This window comes from Lepus europaeus, chromosome 16 (genome assembly GCF_033115175.1).
Source record: "Lepus europaeus isolate LE1 chromosome 16, mLepTim1.pri, whole genome shotgun sequence".
Taxonomy (NCBI): domain Eukaryota; kingdom Metazoa; phylum Chordata; class Mammalia; order Lagomorpha; family Leporidae; genus Lepus; species Lepus europaeus.
In genome coordinates this window covers 6,723,540-6,741,155 of record NC_084842.1, presented here as the reverse complement: position 1 = coordinate 6,741,155, position 17,616 = coordinate 6,723,540, and the positions used below count along the sequence as shown (strand labels likewise).

The window sequence follows — 17,616 nt, the reverse complement described above, 5'->3', positions numbered from 1 at the left end:
TGGGATACTGGCATTGCAACTGGTGGTTTAACCCACTCACTACACCATAACACCCCCCCCCCACACACACACACACATACACATTTTAAAAGGGCTATAAAGCAAAGGCATGGACTTTGAATGTGGTATTAGTCAGGGTGTGAAACCCCATCCATCATTTAAAAGGTATGTTGACCTTGAAGTGAAGCTGCAATTCCTTGTATTCAAAGGCGATCTAACTACACGTAATTCACAGAGCTGATGTGACAGCCACAGAATTCTTATCTCCTGCCGTGCCTACTGCTCTTACAGTCACAGATATGTACCAGACAATCTCAACGGCCGACTTTAAACCCTGCAATGTTGATCTGTGGTAGTTATAGGATACTGCAGGTCAACAGAGAGTTTGGATTTTCTGCTACATTCTTTTCTCTACACTGGCTCTTTCCTGTCTTGGTTCCCTTATCTGATTCCCTGTGCTTGGATGGTTTGGTCTCATCTCCCAGGACTCCTTTCCAAGATCCGAGAAACCTCCCTTTCAATCCTATCTCAAGTCACTTGCCCTTCCTCAGTCCTTAGCCCCTAAAGCAGGGGCGGGCAGCATTTCTTCTGCCAAGGGTCATTTGAATATTTATAACATCATTCGTGTTATACATACAGAACCATCAACTTAAGAATTAGCCTGCTCTATGCTTACTAAATTTCAGTTCCCACCTGTGGCTGCCTTGGCAGAATGAGAACAAAGGATCTTGCAGGTCCTATACTGCCTGCAGGCCAGCTGTTCCCCACCCTGCCTAAAGTTTATGAATTTCGTGGAATCTCATCACTATCTGGAAATATTTTTTCTTTGCACCTTGTGATATATAGATGGGCAGGTGCTGTCCACAATCCTAGGGTGGAGCAGGTGCTTTTTAAATGTCTGTGGAAAGGAGGAAAGGGGCAGGGAAGTAGGGAAAGAGGGAGGGAGCGAGGAAGAGAGGGAAGAGGGGTAGGAGGGAGCACAAGCAGGTAAGGCATCTTGCAGAGTTCAGGAGATAAAGTAGAATCTCGGTTCTCCCTAGCTTCCCGCAGTATGGGAATCTGAGTCTTTAAAGGGAACAAAGTCTAAGTGCGGGATTTACTGATGAGCCATATATCTAGGGAACCAGGTATGTCTCCTTATTAAAGAGCTGTGCAGCTCCGCTCAGCCCTCTGGGCTTCTGCTTCCTCATTGAAATCTGAAGGTTTTATCAAGTCCTGGGGCAACTGCTGGCTCTAACCATAAACCAAATGCACTGGGCTCTTCACATGGAGCTTCCGGTCCTATCCTATTGCCATGATTTAGGTTTTTTGATGGATATTAGAAATATATTCAACTCTACTCAGCACTAACAAGTGGCTCTTTTACTGAACACAAGGCTACTTCAAAAATCTCGTGGGAAAACGGGATTAAAAGATGTTTATTTTGATCCAAAAAGAGTATTGAAATCCATACGTAGATTTTTTTTAATACACATTGTCCATGAACTCTTTGAAGTACCTTTGCATTTCTTGGGGAGATGGGGGAGGTGTCATATCTTGCAATGCACAGCACTCCTTCTGGAAAAAAGAATCCGTCTTTGAGTTCCTCTCACCCCATCTCTGGATTCTCTGTCATCCTCCCTTTATCTACTGCTGGAGAGGCTTCCCAACATCCGCTCACCTCCATTCACTTGCCTTCCTATTCTCCCTTCCCCCACCAATTACCTGGCTTACCAAACACAGGACACTCTCCTTTTCTTCCAAAGCAACATAGTCTTAGCTGCTAGTAGACTTTGAACTTGCATGATATTTTCGCCCTGTTATATAACATCCTCTGCAAAATTCCAAGAGTAACCAACAGTTTAAAAACATAACTTACACTGAGACAATTGTGTCTTTTAGTGGCACCTGGTTTCCTATTCCCCTCCTCCCTGCACATTTTTAGTGTTGTAACAAGGAGACCCAAACCCTGTTGCCAGGTTTCTTTAAGAAGCTGTTCCACTCGCAGGTCACTGCATGACTAACCCCTGTTTAAGGCTAGGGTTGCGCCTCAGCTCTCACACGGGTGAAAGCAAGAGGGAGAATCATCTATAAACTGAGCTCAGGGACCTCCCATTCCAGTCTTTCCAAGGGTACAAGGCATTCCAGACAAAAGTCAGCTTACCAAGTGCAGGAGGAAGCCAGTTCTCAGCAGAAAAAAAAAAAAAAAAAAAAAAAAAAGGCATAAGCAGTCCTTGCAGCCAGGGAGGATCCCCGAGGTCAGACAGATAACACCGGAACCGGAAGCTAGCTACAGGGCCTCCAAAAGCACTTCCGGGGCACTGCCATCGATTCAGTCAGTTTCCCAAGAGTTCTGTAAGCAAATTGATGCAATATGAGTCGCCGTCAGACAAAGCAGTTACTCACTCAATGCTACCGCTCCTCCAGGAATAATAACTCTTAGTGCTGATGTCAGCAAGTAGCCACTGAGAGCGCTCGGCCGGCGTTGCTGTTCACATGAAGTGCTGTTTAGCGAACACGTGTGCACACACACCCACTCCCACCCCACCCCCCGCCACTTCACCAAAGGAGCTTCTGAGGAGGTTCAAATACTGTATCCATGGGTTTCACAATCACAGAGTCAACCAACCACCACCAAAAATAGTTGGAGAAAAAAGTTACATCTGCACTGAAGGTGCGCAGAGTTTTTTTCCTTGTCGTTATCAACTGTTTACATAGCATCTCCGTTGAGTTAGGTGTTATAAGAAACCTGGAGATGATTTAAACTATGTTGGAGGATGTGTATCAGATGCCAATGCTACACTTTTCCTGCAAAGGACTTGAGCATCATTGGATTTTGAGAGCCACAGGGATCCTGTAAATAACCCCAACAAGGACGGAGGCATGACCAGCATACATTTTTTTTTTCTAAATATAAAAAAGATTTTGGGATTTGGGCATGAGAGAACAGTGCTAAAATAAAGCAACAAGTTACGTGCTCTTCTACCTCGTTGTCAAGTTCCGCAAGCCAATGTGCATGTATTTCTCATCTTTTCTCCTTGATTTTTGTGTTTTGTCTACAGAGCGGGTGGCAACCGACTTAAATGAAAACTACGGGAAAACAAAATACCGAAGAATTCCCATCCTCACCGAACTGAGTAAGTCATGTTTCAAGAGCAAAATTCAAGGGAGAAATCTTTCTGAAGTATAATTCGTGTCAGGTTCTTTCTAGAATCCAAAGGATAGAAGAACAAGAATGGAGCCCAGAGAGCTGTACGTCATTGCTGGATCTTATCCTGGGGTCTTCCTTGACGAGTGGCATTGCCCAGCACAGCCTGCTGCTCTGGGCGTCAGGGGTACAAATGAGACCACATTTTCTACTTTCCTGTTACCAGGAAAGGCAGGGAGACCAGCAGCTGGCTCAGTCGTGGGCAGCAGGAGGGGACTTGGATCTGAAGATTGACAGACAGGGTCTCCCCATCCTGATTTATCTACCCCATCATGGGACTTTCAGCCAAGCCTCCTCCTTTCCTGCAGCAGTGCCAGAGCCAAGACCAGGAAGAGAGCCAGGAGGGCTGCAAAGCTTGGAGGGCAGACTTCGAGGAGGTGCTGGCTCTGGAGGGCTTTCCATCCTGAGTTCCAGGTGTCTCCCTTGCATTGTCTCAATCCCAGCCTGAGTGGTGCTCTTCTAAAATGGAAATGCCCCCGAGAGGAATAACAGAACAAGAACATGTAACTTCCCCAGACTGCATTGGCTCTAGGAGCTGGAAGTTCTGTAGGGAGATACAGGGAAAGCTGCCCCTGTACATGAGGGGGGATGTTGGAGGCTCATTAAGGCCCGTGGGGATTCATTACTGCCAATAATGGAGGAGAAAGGAGAAGACACCACAGAACAGCATTGTGTTGTCTTTTTTTAGCACAGACTGAACAACTCAAACATGATCTCCAAAGCTAGTCCTGGGTGTGTGATTTGACTTGATGCTGTAATAGAGAAAAATGCTTCATGGACATTTTATGATTTAGAACATCTAATCTGAGTGGGACGTATATCAAACTAGATGAAGAGATAGATTAGTCCTGGAAATGAATGATGGACACTTGGAGAGGAATCCGCAGATCCCAACACCGCAGGAGCTGGGGGTGACAGTGTAGCAGGTGGGACCACAGCTTGGTTGCTCTGGATCCTGTGGCAGAGGCTCCTCAAATTCACCTTGGAACATCTCAGACCCCTGGATCCTGGCCACAACCTCCCAACCTTGTAGCTTCCAGCTTCAGATTTTATTTATACATATTTTTTTCTTCCCTTTCAGGCCATGTCTAGCTCCTAAGTTTCATATATACACTCAGTATGTTAAGTAGAAGAAAACTGTTCATTAGAATGGTTAGGAGGAGATCAGCTAACTGCCTCCTGGCCCAGAGGAACATCTGGTCACTCTCTTGGGGCTTCCAGGCTTAGTTCAACCAAAGACTTTTTGGCAGCAGGCAGCCTTTGTCAAATTTGCCTGACAGTTCACCTGCCAATTAGCTCAACTACTTGTTCTTTGACTGACTGGACAGGGTCATACTGACATGGCAGCTGCAAGCTTGCCTGCCAGCACTTTGGAACAGAACATACCAGGGCCTGCAGGAAAATGACTGGAAAAGCAGAGGCCACTGGTGTAGGATGACACAGCAAGATTCGGACGGAGTTTCGTGAATGTTGAAGGTTGGTGACGCACGGATAGGAAAGTGGGAGTGCATAGGAGAGGTGGGTTGGAATTAGTCACATCTTGTTCATTTTTTATAAATCATATAGCTGTCCTTGGGAGAAAATGATTCATTAATACCACTAGTCTGTCACTTCCCCCACATTTATTAAGGAACAATTTAAGGGATTAGGGAATAATCCATTCTTAGTGAAAACGCCTTCTGAGCTGTATGTCCAGTGGATTTGTTTTGATCTATAGTATCAAGAACTGCAATGTCAAGATCTGTGAGCTGTTGACGTCTTTATTCTACTTCAAAATCAAGTAGTTAACCACAAGTCTCGTGGATGCTGGCCAGAAGACGAAGCCCCCAGGGTCAGAGAGAAAAAAAAAAAAAAACAACTTTTTTTTATTACCCACAGTAGCAGAGCATCCTCATTTTGGTGCTAGATCCTCAAGTGCTGCTTCCCAAAGGCTGACATAAAGAAGAGCTAAGAGAGAACTTGCCCAGAGTTTACAGATAAGGAACTGAGTTTCGGAAATGAGAATCTTCTGTAACAGGCAATAAGCATGCATTCTCTTAGCTCTGAAGGGCGAGCAGGGCAGACAGCATCTCTATCTTTCAGTTGCTGTTCTCTATTTGGACACATATTTTTGAAACAATAGTCCAGGGAGGCAGGCAGCCAGTGCCTCCCATCTCACTCCCCACAATGACCAGTTGTGTTCATGTGCAGAGCCCACCTATTGGAGTGCGAATTGCAGCCTGGAGCCAGATAGATAATACAAATGGAAAACTTGACTCTCTCTACAGTGGCCTCAGTTAGGATGATCCTGTAAACCTTGCTACTCAAAGTGTGGACCATGAGTCAACAGCATCACCAGCCTCTGGGAGCTTGCTAGATATGTGGGCTCTCAGGCCCCAAACTAAGCCGAATGAGTCAGAATTTGCCTGGTAACAATATCCCCAGGTGATTGACAGAACTACTCTCACTCACTCTGGACTCAGATAACTCTAAGCATCAAGTGGATAACACAGTATGGCATGATATTGCAGGGAGAGACTGTAAATAGGATGACCATAGATTCCTATTTGTGCCTATTGCCCTAGTATAGTTATTGAGAGTACCCCCTTCAACTTTCAAAAGTGTCCTTTTTTTTTTTTTAAAGATTTATGTTATTTAAAAGTCAGAGTTACACAGAGAGGCAGAGAGAGAGAGAGAGAGAGAGAGAGGTCTTCCATCCGCTGGTTCACTCCCCAAATGGCCGCAATGGCCAGAGCTGCACCGATCTAAAGCAAAGAGTGAGGTGCTTCTTCCTGGTCTCCCATGTGGGTGCAGAGGCCCAAGGACTTGGGCCATCTTCCACTGCTTTCCCAGACCATAGCAGAGAGCTGGATCAGAAGTGGAGCAGCAAGGACTCGAACTGGTGCCCATATGGGATAACTGCACTGCAGGTGGGAGCTTTACCCATTGTGCCATAGCACCGGCCCCAAAAGTGTCCTGTTTTGAAAGATAAACTATACAATCAGTCTATAATCATGGAGATTGTATACTTTAAAAAAGTTGTGCATGAATTTCAAAAAGCTTCAGCACCAAAATAAACTCACCTTTTCATTTGGTTCTCCCACAAAGTGTTTGAAGCATCTTCACATAAAAGGGACAATCAGAACACTTGTCTGGAGAAACTTGAGCCTGTGGTAGAAGAATGTCCCTTTGATGATGAAGGGACACCAGGTGGATACATGTCTTTAGGGAAGGAAGATTCTTGGAAAAGAAAAAAAATGTCCTAAAATAGGAGTAGATCCCATAGAGACCCAAAGGAGACACCTCTGGCCTTCCGTTTGTGAACGTCTCTGTATTCTCAAGCCTCCATGTCTTTCCTCTTTGCTTTCTGCCTTGCAGAAAATCCTTCCAACATCCACTTTATCGAACAGCTTGGCAGACTGGAGGGGAGCCTCAAGGAAACCAACCTGCATCTCAGCACTTCCTTCTCCACAGGCACCGTGTTTTCTGGCAACTTCCTCGATTCCCTCCTGGCCACGGTAAGTGTGGCTGAGGCCAAGATTTTCCAAACCAAGTCCTGTGTAAAGTGGTGAGTGGATGGGTTAGAGCTGGGTCCAAGGTGATAACACCTCACCTGTCTAAGTTCTCTTGGACTTACAAAAATAAACCTCATTCGTGCACTTCATTTCATCTGCATGCCCAGCTGTGTGGTGAGAGAAATAGAGATTTCACATTTTCCAGATTAAAACCTTGAGATCCCTGGAGCCAGCGTGGTTGAAGCCAGGAGAAAAGAGAGCTGGCCCTTCAGCTTCAAGTGTGCATCGGCAGAGTGGGCCCTTGGCATTGGAGCCTAGAGGATATGCACTCTCTGCTGCCTGGAGTCACCCAACAGCTCCTGCTGAAACTGGCCATAAGGGGACCCTGGGGGCCACAGCAAAGTCAAATCTCCCTCCAGGTTGCCCCTCTAATGTGGAACATTTTGGACTTCATGGTTGCTCTTTTGTTTTCAGAATCTTTAGCCGCTAAGCAGACTTCCTGCATTCACTACAGAATTCCCATGAGTAGAAGTAACTCCTCCTCCTACAGGTATCTATTGAACCCCTGCTCTGCACAAGAGTCACAGTGGTGACAAGCAGACCTCTCCACCAGGTGGAGTTTGCACCAAGGGGAGGAGATTGACAGGAACACGCTAACTAACATCCAGTCACAGGGCTAAGGAAATGTGCGATGGGAAATGTAGGGCTGGGTCAAGCTGTTGCAGGTTTCAATACCCAACCAGGAGAAGCAACCTGTGAGTGAAGCTCGGGGTCAGAGGGCGAGGTAGGCCATGCAGGCCCCTTAGAGAAGAAATACCCAAGAGGCTGCGAGGTAGCAGCAAACCCAGGGTGTTGAAAGAATCTGGATTTGCCTACACCCGAATAATCCACATGTAACCATTTGTGAATGACCACAAGAATTCCTGAAAGAAAATCCATGTGAACCAACACCTTTCCTTCTCTTCCTACCCAGATTGTTCAAAGGAAGGGTTGCAAAATGATGGAATATGAACATGTAGGTATGTAAATTAACAAAGGTCTGAGCACAAGCTGATAAATTTGCTGTCTTCTGGAACCCCATGTAGAAAAGACCTCATTCCTACACGGTATGGGTGCCTTGGGCACAGTGTACATACTAAGGGGAGTGTGGCTGGGGCACACGCATCTGGCTTGTGGCCTCAATGCCATTTATATGCTCAGGTGGCTCTGCAGCTCTGGGCTGTATCTCTGTAAGCCATGGGGGAGGGATCTCCACTGAGCTGTCAGACACACAGCTCTACTTCAGGGAGAGTTGACGTTAAACAAGTTGGTAGACTACAGACTTCCTAAAGGGTTAAACAGCACGCAGCCTTGGCCACAGCAGAAAGCGATGCACTAGAGGGAGTCAAGTCAGGTTACTTGGCTGAGAAGGTGGCTGCATCACTGTCATTGATAGGTCAATTAGCTGGCCTGGAATCAAGGATGGGTTTCAGGCAGAGGGTGACTTGTGGTGATCTTAATCTGTCTACAGGATACAGTTGAGATGGGTTTAAGGCCCCAGCTCTCTTCAGTGGCAGGTAGCTTCACGCCTTAAATTAAACTTGAGACTTAATTAAACCACACCTGCCTGTACAGGCAGGAACAAAACCGCAGATTCCATTTTGGAGTTGGTCGGAAGGGCAGTGTCTTGGTCTGTTCAATGTTGCCATAGCTGAGACTGGGAATTTTGCAAACAACAGGAGATTGTTTGGCTCATCCTCCTGCAGGCTTGAATGTCCCAGGGCATGGCACCAGGGCTGCTCAGCGTCTGGGAAGGGCCTGGTGTTGGCTCATCCCATGGCAGAAGGCGAGAAGGCAAGGGAGAGACACAGAAAGGAGAGAGTCAATATTGCACTAGCCTTTCACTCAGGACCCCGCTCCCGTGATAACTCACCCACTCCCAAGATACGGGCATTCATTCATTCAGGAGGGCCTGCCCTCAGAACCTACCCTCTTCCAGGTCCCATCTCTCACAGCATGGCACTGGGGGTTAGGTTTTTCAACATAAACTTTGAGAAAGGGACACATTCTTTATTTTTTAAAAATTTATTTATTTGAGAATCAGGGTTACACAGAGAGAGGAGAGGCATGGGGAGAGAGAGAGAGAGAGAGAGAGAGAGAGAGAGGTCTTCCATCCACTGGTTCACTCCCCAGTTGGCCACAATGGCTGGAGCTGTGCCAATCCGAAGCCAGGAACCAGGAGCTTTTTCCGGGTCTCCCATGCGGGTGCAGGGGCCCAAGGACTTGGGCCATCTTCTACTGCTTTCCTTGGCCATAACAGAGAGCTGGATCAGAAGTGGAGCAGCCGGGACTAGAACCGGCGCCAATATGGGATGCCGGCATTTCAGGCCAGGGCATTAACCTGCTGCGCCACAGCACCGGCCCCAAGAAGGACACATTCAAACCAATCAGGCAGGGCAGAGAAACACTGAAAGAGTAGAAATAAAAACAAATGAGCACACTTAATAAACCAGCACAGGAAACACAAGCTTAGTCATAAGAGTCCTGAACTAGGTGTCCGCTGAGTGGGATCTTGGCCTTGGGCGGTCGGAGCAGGGCTGCGTATTATATTAATGGCCTCTGCTCAGTGGAAGAGGGGCTTTTTAGCTGAAAAACAAAAATGAGCTACATAAAGTCTCAAGAGTCTGTTCTGAGCCCCTCTCGTGACGACTGTTGAGTAGAAACAAGACCACATGGTGTGGTCCCATAGAGGGGTTGTTCCATGAGGTTGTAACCCCCAGTGGACCAACAGCTTGCCCTTAATGAACCCTGATAAAGGGCTGATTTAGGAGCAGCACTTGGTCCACTGAATCAGGGCTGGGAATGGCAACCCAGTGTCAGGGAAAACGGCAGCCTCTAAGAGAAGGGGCCCGCTTGAACCCGTAAATCTCTCCCTGCCCCAGTGGCCTTCTGTTCCAGCTGTTGAATTGTTAATGAGGAGGAATGCAGCAAAATGCACACAGGTTAATGCTACTGAAAGGGGGAGCAGAACCAGACCATTGCAAACAACCAGTGAATGCTGCCCACTGTTGTTCCCTCTTTCCCTGGGCCTGTCCTACAAGCCTTCTAAGCATGGGGGCTTCCTGTTATACCATCCATATGGAAAGAGAGAACCCAAGGTCGGGCCTGAGCCTCTAATTCCATTATCTGTCTCTTCCATTTGTTCTTGGCTGTCCCCCCGTCTTAACTCCTGGAAGTAGCCCTACCTGAGAACATTGATCATTTTCTACCACAACCCCTGGAGTCCCTGGGGTGGCTCCAGGATATGTTCACAAACACTCAGTTCTCTTCTCCATGCACGCTGAACCTTGCCAAGGGTTGGGAGGAAGGCAAAGACCTCCAACTCTCCATGAAGTTAGGGTGGCAGTAACGCCCCCCCCCCCCAGCTATGATCTCTATCACAGGCTCACAGCAAGCATCACTGGACACCACAGTTGAGTCTTTCCCAATACAGACCTCCAGGTAACTTAGTCCACCAATTTCTGTTGTTGAGATAGTATCAGTAACAGTAGCAGCAATATCTGCCATAGAGGAAATAACAACATAGTTCCAGCACTTACCTTGTGCCAAGGGCATTGCCAAGAGAGCTACCGACATTGCCTTGTTTAATTCTCCTCTCCACCCAGTTAGGAGAACATTCCTCTTTTACAGATAGACTGAGGCCTAGGGGGGCAAAACACCTGCCAAAAGCCACACCACTTACAGATCTCGAGTTGGTTTTCAGACGCAACCGTCAGGGATTCCAGACTTAGACTTCAGGACCACCGGTCATTTGTCTTCCCCAGGCACCTATGTCTGTGATCCCCAACTTCCTTCCCACACAGCACTTTTCCAACACAGAGAACCCACGGCTCAGAGTGCTCGGGGCTGCTGAGGACAGAGAGGAGACAGGATGTGCCCAGCACACGGTGCTCCTCCTCCTCCAACATCCCTCGTCCTGATCCGAGCAACTCTTCTTGCATCCGTGTCCTATCTGAGGCACCCGCAGGAGATTGGACTGGAAGAAAATGTTCCATTGTGAAGATTTTGAAAACGGCTTCCCTGGAAGTTAGAATCTATAACCAGGAGAGAGATGTGACATAAGCAGCATCCTGTTGCCCTCTGTGCTGAGACAGGTTGCTGACCTCAACTCAGAACTCCCTTGGGGACGGTGAGAGCCAGTCATTCCACCCCATTCTGCCTGCCTTTCACCCTCCGACAGGGCCCCCCAGTGAGCATCCTCCAGGGTTGGCTCTTGTGACTGCGGCTCAAGGCAACATAACAGGAGCTCCGTGTCCTGTTGCTGCACAGCGTGGGGCTGGGACTCAAAATGCTGGTTCCCCCGTGCCCACACCACACAGAAGAGCAAGGCTGGGATCAGAGGTGTTCAGAGCAGGCTCCCTCAAGGAAAGGGGCTAACGCTGCACCCACCTTGACTTCCATCCTGGGGAACACTATTCCTAATATTTATGGGCTGTCTTCCTTCCCAGACCTAGTGCTCTGTCACCATTCCCTCCCCATCACCCCTAACAAACTCCGTGGAGAACGAACGTGCAGGTCCCAGAGTCAGCAAAGCACACAGCAGTGCGCTTTGAACTTGTCAGTGCTTAGAAACACTGAGGGCCGGCACCGCGGCTCACTAGGCTAATCCTCCACCTGCGGCGCCGGTACCCCGGGTTCTAGTCCTAGTCGGGGCACCGGATTCTGTCCCGGTTGCCCCTCTTTCAGACCAGCTCTCTGCTGTGGCCCGGGAGTGCAGTGGAGGATGGCCCAAGTGCTTGGGCCCTGCACCCCATGGGAGACCAGGAGAAGCACCTGGCTCCTGGCTTCAGATCAGCACAGTGCGCCAGCCACAGTGCGTCAGCCACAGTGGCCATGGGAGGGTGAACCAACGGTAAAGGAAGACCTTTCTCTCTGTCTCTCTCTCACTGTCCACACTGCCTGTCAAAAAAACAAAAACAAAAACAAACAAACAAAAAAAACACTGAGATGGTGTTTTACATTTTCATGCAATTTTTAAAATTTTGTCAATGGGGTAGATCCATGATTTTTTTTTTAATGTAAAATGATAGACTTTCCCTCCAAATATCCTGGTACAGCAAACATTAGACTGATTGCAAATATACCCCCGTGTACCTCTGTAGACTCCCCTCCCCAACTCCCAGTGGGAGAAATATGCCTGTGAGGTATAATTTAGACTCACTTTTACTCCTTTGGCAGTTCAATGCCATAAAAATTAAAATATGAGGCAGACAGGCCCCGTGAAAGACTCCCGTTTGGCTTTACAACAAGAGCTTCAGAAACAATCAGGAACTTAGGGAGTGTGTTCCTTTACTTGGGAGAAAATTGAGACCTGCGTGTAACGGGACGTTCTCTAGGTCACTCTGCTGGGCAGTTCACTCTGAACTGGAAGTGTTTCCCCAAAAATGTTTGCTCTTAGGGCCTTCTCAGATGCTTGGAAATAAAAGGCAATAGGTGTCTAGGATATTAGCAACCGTACTATTAGGCGATGTTCTTTGTCAGAAACGAGAACTCAAGCTTTATCGTAGTTAAAACATTGTGCCTGCAACATTTTCTAACATTGAAAGTCCAAATCCTAGCGAGTGTAACATTAGAAACACTGTCCAAATTTAGAAGTCTGGAAACATTTCAAGCACATTTCCACTTGCAGCTTTTCTTGAGAGAGAAAAAAAAAAAAAGAAGAAGAAGAAGAGAGAGGAGGGAAAAGAAAAGAAAGAAAGAGAGGCTGAGAAAGGTCAATGCCAAAGGACTCCAAATAATAAGACCAGGAGATGAGCTCACAGAACAAGGGTGACACACAAATCCCATTATTTTCCTCCTTATAGAATCACAATCCTTTTGATGTCAAAACTGAAGAAATGATATATCCCAAAGCTAAGCCTCTCAGTTAAATATGTAAAGCACATGTTTGCCCAGAGCCATTGACATCAGGATAACCCTAGAATTTACGCCTTTTCTTTAATCAGTGGAGAATTATTCTAACAGTATTATGTTTGATCACTCTATATGATGGCCACATGTTCTTAAACGGATTGTGGCTCACCCTGGATTTGCATCCTCTGGTCCCACTGGATGTCAAGGCTGATTCCATACACACCCTCCTGGATGGTTCTGGGCTGGAACAAAGGAGCAGCAGCATAGGGTGGAGGAATCACTCAGGAGATGCAAAAGGATGTAGGTCATCTTTTAATCTGAAAAATAGTATAGGCGTTCTTTTTATTGTCTCTTCATTCACATAAATTATAGAAGAGCACTTTAAAAAGCTGGTGAAAGATGGAATTGAAAAGATAAGTTTATTTTGGTGCCCTAGTTTTAAAGCCCATGCATTTTTTGTCATAAAAAATTCTAAGTAAACATGTATTAGGAAAAAGATCATGCATGGATTTCAAAAATGTTTTGAGCCCAAACAAACTTATGTTTTAAACCCATTTTCTATGAAGTTTTGAAAATATTCTCATATTATTTCTTAGGTCAACTTGTCCCCATTGCCTCTGTGTTTAAGCAGTATTTGTGTATTTGTTAGAATACCTGCCTGTTGCAGTCAGTATTCTTACAGATCCCAAACACCTGCTTGCTAAAGAGCTAGTGAGGGCTTGAATGTTAAGGAGACAAAGTCCACCTTCAGAACGAGCTCATGGTTTTAAGGAAGCACTGTTTTGTCTGTTCTGGGGATTATTAGGGTACGAATAACCACGTGCGCTTTATAAAAAATCATATTTATTTTCATTTTATTTGAAAGAGCAACAGACAGGGAGGTCTTCCATCTGTTGATTCACTCCCCAAAATGCCTGCACCAACCAGGGCTGGGCAAGGCCAAAGCTAAGAGCCTGAAACTCAATCCCACATGGATGATAGGGACCCAGGGTGCATGTCAGCGGGAACCTGAATCAGAAGCAGAGTAGCAAGGACTTGAACCAGGTGCAAGTGTCCCAAGTAGAGACCCAAGCTGCTGTGCTGAATGCCTGCCCTGTGGTGCTTCTCAATTCCTACTTTATTCTTCTATCCATATTCTTGGATCCAAAAATCTAAGATCCCAGAAATATGCACTCATTAACATCATTCCAGATGACCTAGCTGCAAGAGAATCATGATAAAGGGATAGAATTTGGTGAGGTGTGCATTGTATGTCATTTAATCCTGCAAACAAAGATACCTGGGCATTACTGTGTCAATGGATAAAATTGTTCCCGAGATAAATATATATGAATTGCTCAAAGGTACTCAGGTTGGAAGGCACAGTCCGATATTCAAACCCAAGTGTGTTCCAGATAAACAACTCACTCCAGCAGAAAACAGAATGAAGTAGACTAAAAGCCAGTGGCCAGGGGATCACAAAGAAAAGAAAATTTCCTGCTGATGAGGAGGCCCAAGGAAGCCACCAGGTCAATGAGGGATCAACCAGCTGTTCCTAAGCAAAAGCATAAAGGAGTAAAAGTCTCGCCTGAGCAGTCCCAAGTAGACCAGCGTGCTCTGCAAGGGAACAGCTCATGCAAGCGGTGAGCTTGGAAAGGGAGGTTGTGTCAGATCATGAGGCCTTAGAAGGCCACAGCAAGGAAGCTGGTTTGGTTCTATAGCAGCTGATGACACTAAAGCTATGAGGAGGTAGAGGGCGTGATATGATTTGCATTTCTAGAGAATCGCTCTGGAAATATCACAAACAATGGATTGCAAATGAAAAGAAAAACAAGGGGGAAAACTAGTAAAGAGATCCCTATAATGGTTGAGGCTTTATAAGATGAGTGCCTGAGTTTGAAAGTAGACAAAAGGAAGGATAAATTTCTAGAATAATAACAATTGATGACATTTCCACTCCTTACTATAAGAAAATATTTTTTTCTACAGGCAACCAATGCATAAACATAGGTATTAGATCCATTTGCATTAGTTTAACTAAAATATTTAAGGGAACTTCTTGAGAATGAAAGAGTTCATTTCCGATCACAGCTGGGAGATTGCCATTCAGGATCAGGTGCCCCATTTTTGGACAAACTGAACCCCCTCCCCCCCAGCCCTCCTCTTAGTCTCCATAATTAGACTGAGTCTCCATTCTTAGCCAATCAGCCATCAGTATGAAGGCATCTGCATGACTTTTGGGGAGATAAGTCCCACTGTACGCATACAACATAGAATTTCTCATTTCAACTACAGTAAAAGTCTGATTTAGATAAGGCAAGGAGCAGAACATGGTAAGTACTGTATATTGTAAGTACTGAGAAAAGGCAATGGGTATATTTCAGTGGCATTTGCATGTGTGTGAATGCCCAGTCTATACTGATTGTGATACAAACCCTGGGAAAAAGGAATTTGTGAAAACAGGTAAGATTATCCAATGTGAAGCTTGTTTCACAATAAGAATTAGGCCCACATGTCGCCTTCTGGTTTCTTTTTGATGTCAAAGATTCTAAGACTCCATTCATTTATTTATTCAGCACTCACAATTTCTGAAATACACAATAAGAACTAGGGGAAATCCAGCTGTTAATAAGACCTCAGCCAATACCTGTCCTCGAATTGGTCACAATCAAAAATGAATACATGAATTAATCACACCCAAAACACTCAAGTAGAGATGACAATAAGATCCATTGTCCCACAAGGCAAAGATCTATAGGAAGTCTCACCAAACATATGTGTTTCTATATATTGATGGTTACTAGGGTACCTGTGGCCCAGCGTGCTTCTCTGGTCATGTTTGGAAGACGGGGATCCTTGATGTCAGAATCACTATACACATTCCTCTTGTTGCACAGTATAAGCACCAAGAGACCAGGAACTGGGTCAGCGCTGTGTTCTTCACTTTGCCTAACCCAAAACCCTACTCAAACTGCCAACTTGTATTTGACTTTGATAACGATAACAAGACACACTGCTCTGTACCATCAGGTTCATTCCCAACAGTGGTGCCCACTCAGTGTCCAAACTTCTGCCCCTCCACCATTCACACACTGGCTCTTCTGACCGTGAACCCAGCTTCTCCTTGCTTTCCAGGCCTTCTACAACTACCACGTCCTGGAACTACTTCAGATGCTGGTGACAGGAGGGATATGTTCTCAGCTGGAGCAACACTTGGATAAGGATAAGTTCTCTGAGTTGGCCGACAGTTGTACTACATTCTTCTCTGGAAGATCGCGGTGTAAGCTGGGGCTTCTGTCCTTAGACCAAACCATTTTATCAGATATTGAAGTGAGTCTACTCTTATCATAATGCAGTTTCCCATTCCTCCCCTCCCTGAGTTTCTGAAAACAGTCCAAACTATCTGGGTTCTTAGGTGGCCTATAGCACAGAAATAATAATTAATAATGTATAAAGTATTTTATAGTTCACTATATTATGTTCATAGAATGCTACAATTCACCCATATATTTTCACAGTTTATGTTCACTTTTTACAACAACCCCACAAGGTAAATAAAGCAGTTGTTATTATCCCTATCTTTCTGCAGTAAACATCAGAGAGGCTCAATAATATGGTTTCAATGTAGTCCCCAAATTTCATGTGCTAGAAACTTAATCCTCAATGCAATAGTTTTGAGAGCCGGGATCTTCAAGAGATAATTTGGTCGTGAGGATTCAGTTCTGTTGAATGGATTAATGTTGTTATCTTGGAAGTGGATTAGTTATTACTGGAGTTGATTCAGGATTAATGATGAGTCTGGGCCCCTTCTCTCTCTCTCTCTCTCTCTCTCTCTCTCTCTCTCTCTCTCTCTCTCTGTGTGTGTGTGTGTGTGTGTCTCTCTCATGCTTTTCTTGCCCTTCTGCCTTGATATAACAAGACCATTTAACCTTGGACTTGTCAGCCTCCAAAACTGTAAGAAATAGTTCTGTTTTGTGGCCAGCACCATGGCTTAACAGGCTAATCCTCCGCCTAGCAGCGCTGGCACACCGGGTTCTAGTCCCAGTGGGGGCGCCGGATTCTGTCCCGGTTGCCCCTCTTCCAGGCCAGCTCTCTGCTGTGGCCCGGGAGTGCAGTGGAGGATGGCCCAAGTCCCTGGGCCCTGCACTCGCATGGGAGACCAGGAGAAGCACCTGGCTCCTGGCTTCGGATCAGCAAGATGCGCTGGCCGCAGCGGCCATTGGAGGGTGAACCAACGGCAAAAAGGAAGACCTTTCTCTCTGTCTCTCTCTCTCACTGTCCACTCTGCCTGTCAAAAAAAAAAAAAAAGAAAAAAAAAAGAAAAAAAAAAGAAATAGTTCTGTTTTGTATACATTACTCGCTCTCAAGCATTCTGTTATAGCAGTATAACAAAGACACTCAATGACTTTGTACCCTGATAAATACATTTATAATGATTGCAATGCTAATATTTATTGGCTATTTTCCTTGTGCCTGTCTAGTTTCTCTCACTTGGTCTAGCTAAAGACTTAAAGGGCAGGCACTGTTACTGATGACATTTAACAGATCAAGAATCTGAAACCCAGAAAAGCAGGGACCCACTTGAGGCCACGTTGTTAACCAGTTTCAGAGCAGGGGTCCATTTGCTGAAGTCTGACAGAGGCCTTCTCACTTTCCCCATATCTGAAATGTTAGAGAAATCTGATCAGGTCAGCTGAAATTAGGCAAAAGGATTCTGTGCTTGGCTCAAAGTGTCTGACTGGGCTAACCAGTAGAAAATGCTTGAGTTTTGTTAGCCCATAGAGCTGGTGAAGAGTATATTATAGTAATGGAGAAGACAGCAATTTTGAGAAATTGCACTAGGACATCTAGGCATTTGGGAATCCGAGTAGAATCTAAACTGGAATGCGTAACTTCATTGTCAGCATGGCTTCCAGTTGAGCCTCGTTTGACACTGCACCCAGCTGTTGTATGTATTGTTAACGGAAGGTCTTTACAAGGAAACAAGCTTTGTTGGTCCATAACAACAATATCAGAAGGCCCCTCACAAGGAGCCCACTCTTCCAGGTCTCTGTGCCCAGTGTG

General features: G+C 45.8%; 1 protein-coding gene across 1 annotated transcript in view; it reads left to right on the top strand.

Annotated features, from left to right (window-relative positions):
• Nucleotides 1–17,616, top strand: part of KCNU1 (potassium calcium-activated channel subfamily U member 1) — a 148,132-nt gene that overhangs the window by 127,559 nt on the left and 2,957 nt on the right. The window contains exons 24-27 of the mRNA XM_062213820.1: nt 2,171–2,209; nt 3,094–3,116; nt 6,545–6,684; nt 15,688–15,882. Coding sequence (XP_062069804.1) covers nt 2,171–2,209; nt 3,094–3,116; nt 6,545–6,684; nt 15,688–15,882 — 397 coding nt within the window. The remainder of the gene's footprint in view (nt 1–2,170; nt 2,210–3,093; nt 3,117–6,544; nt 6,685–15,687; nt 15,883–17,616) is intronic.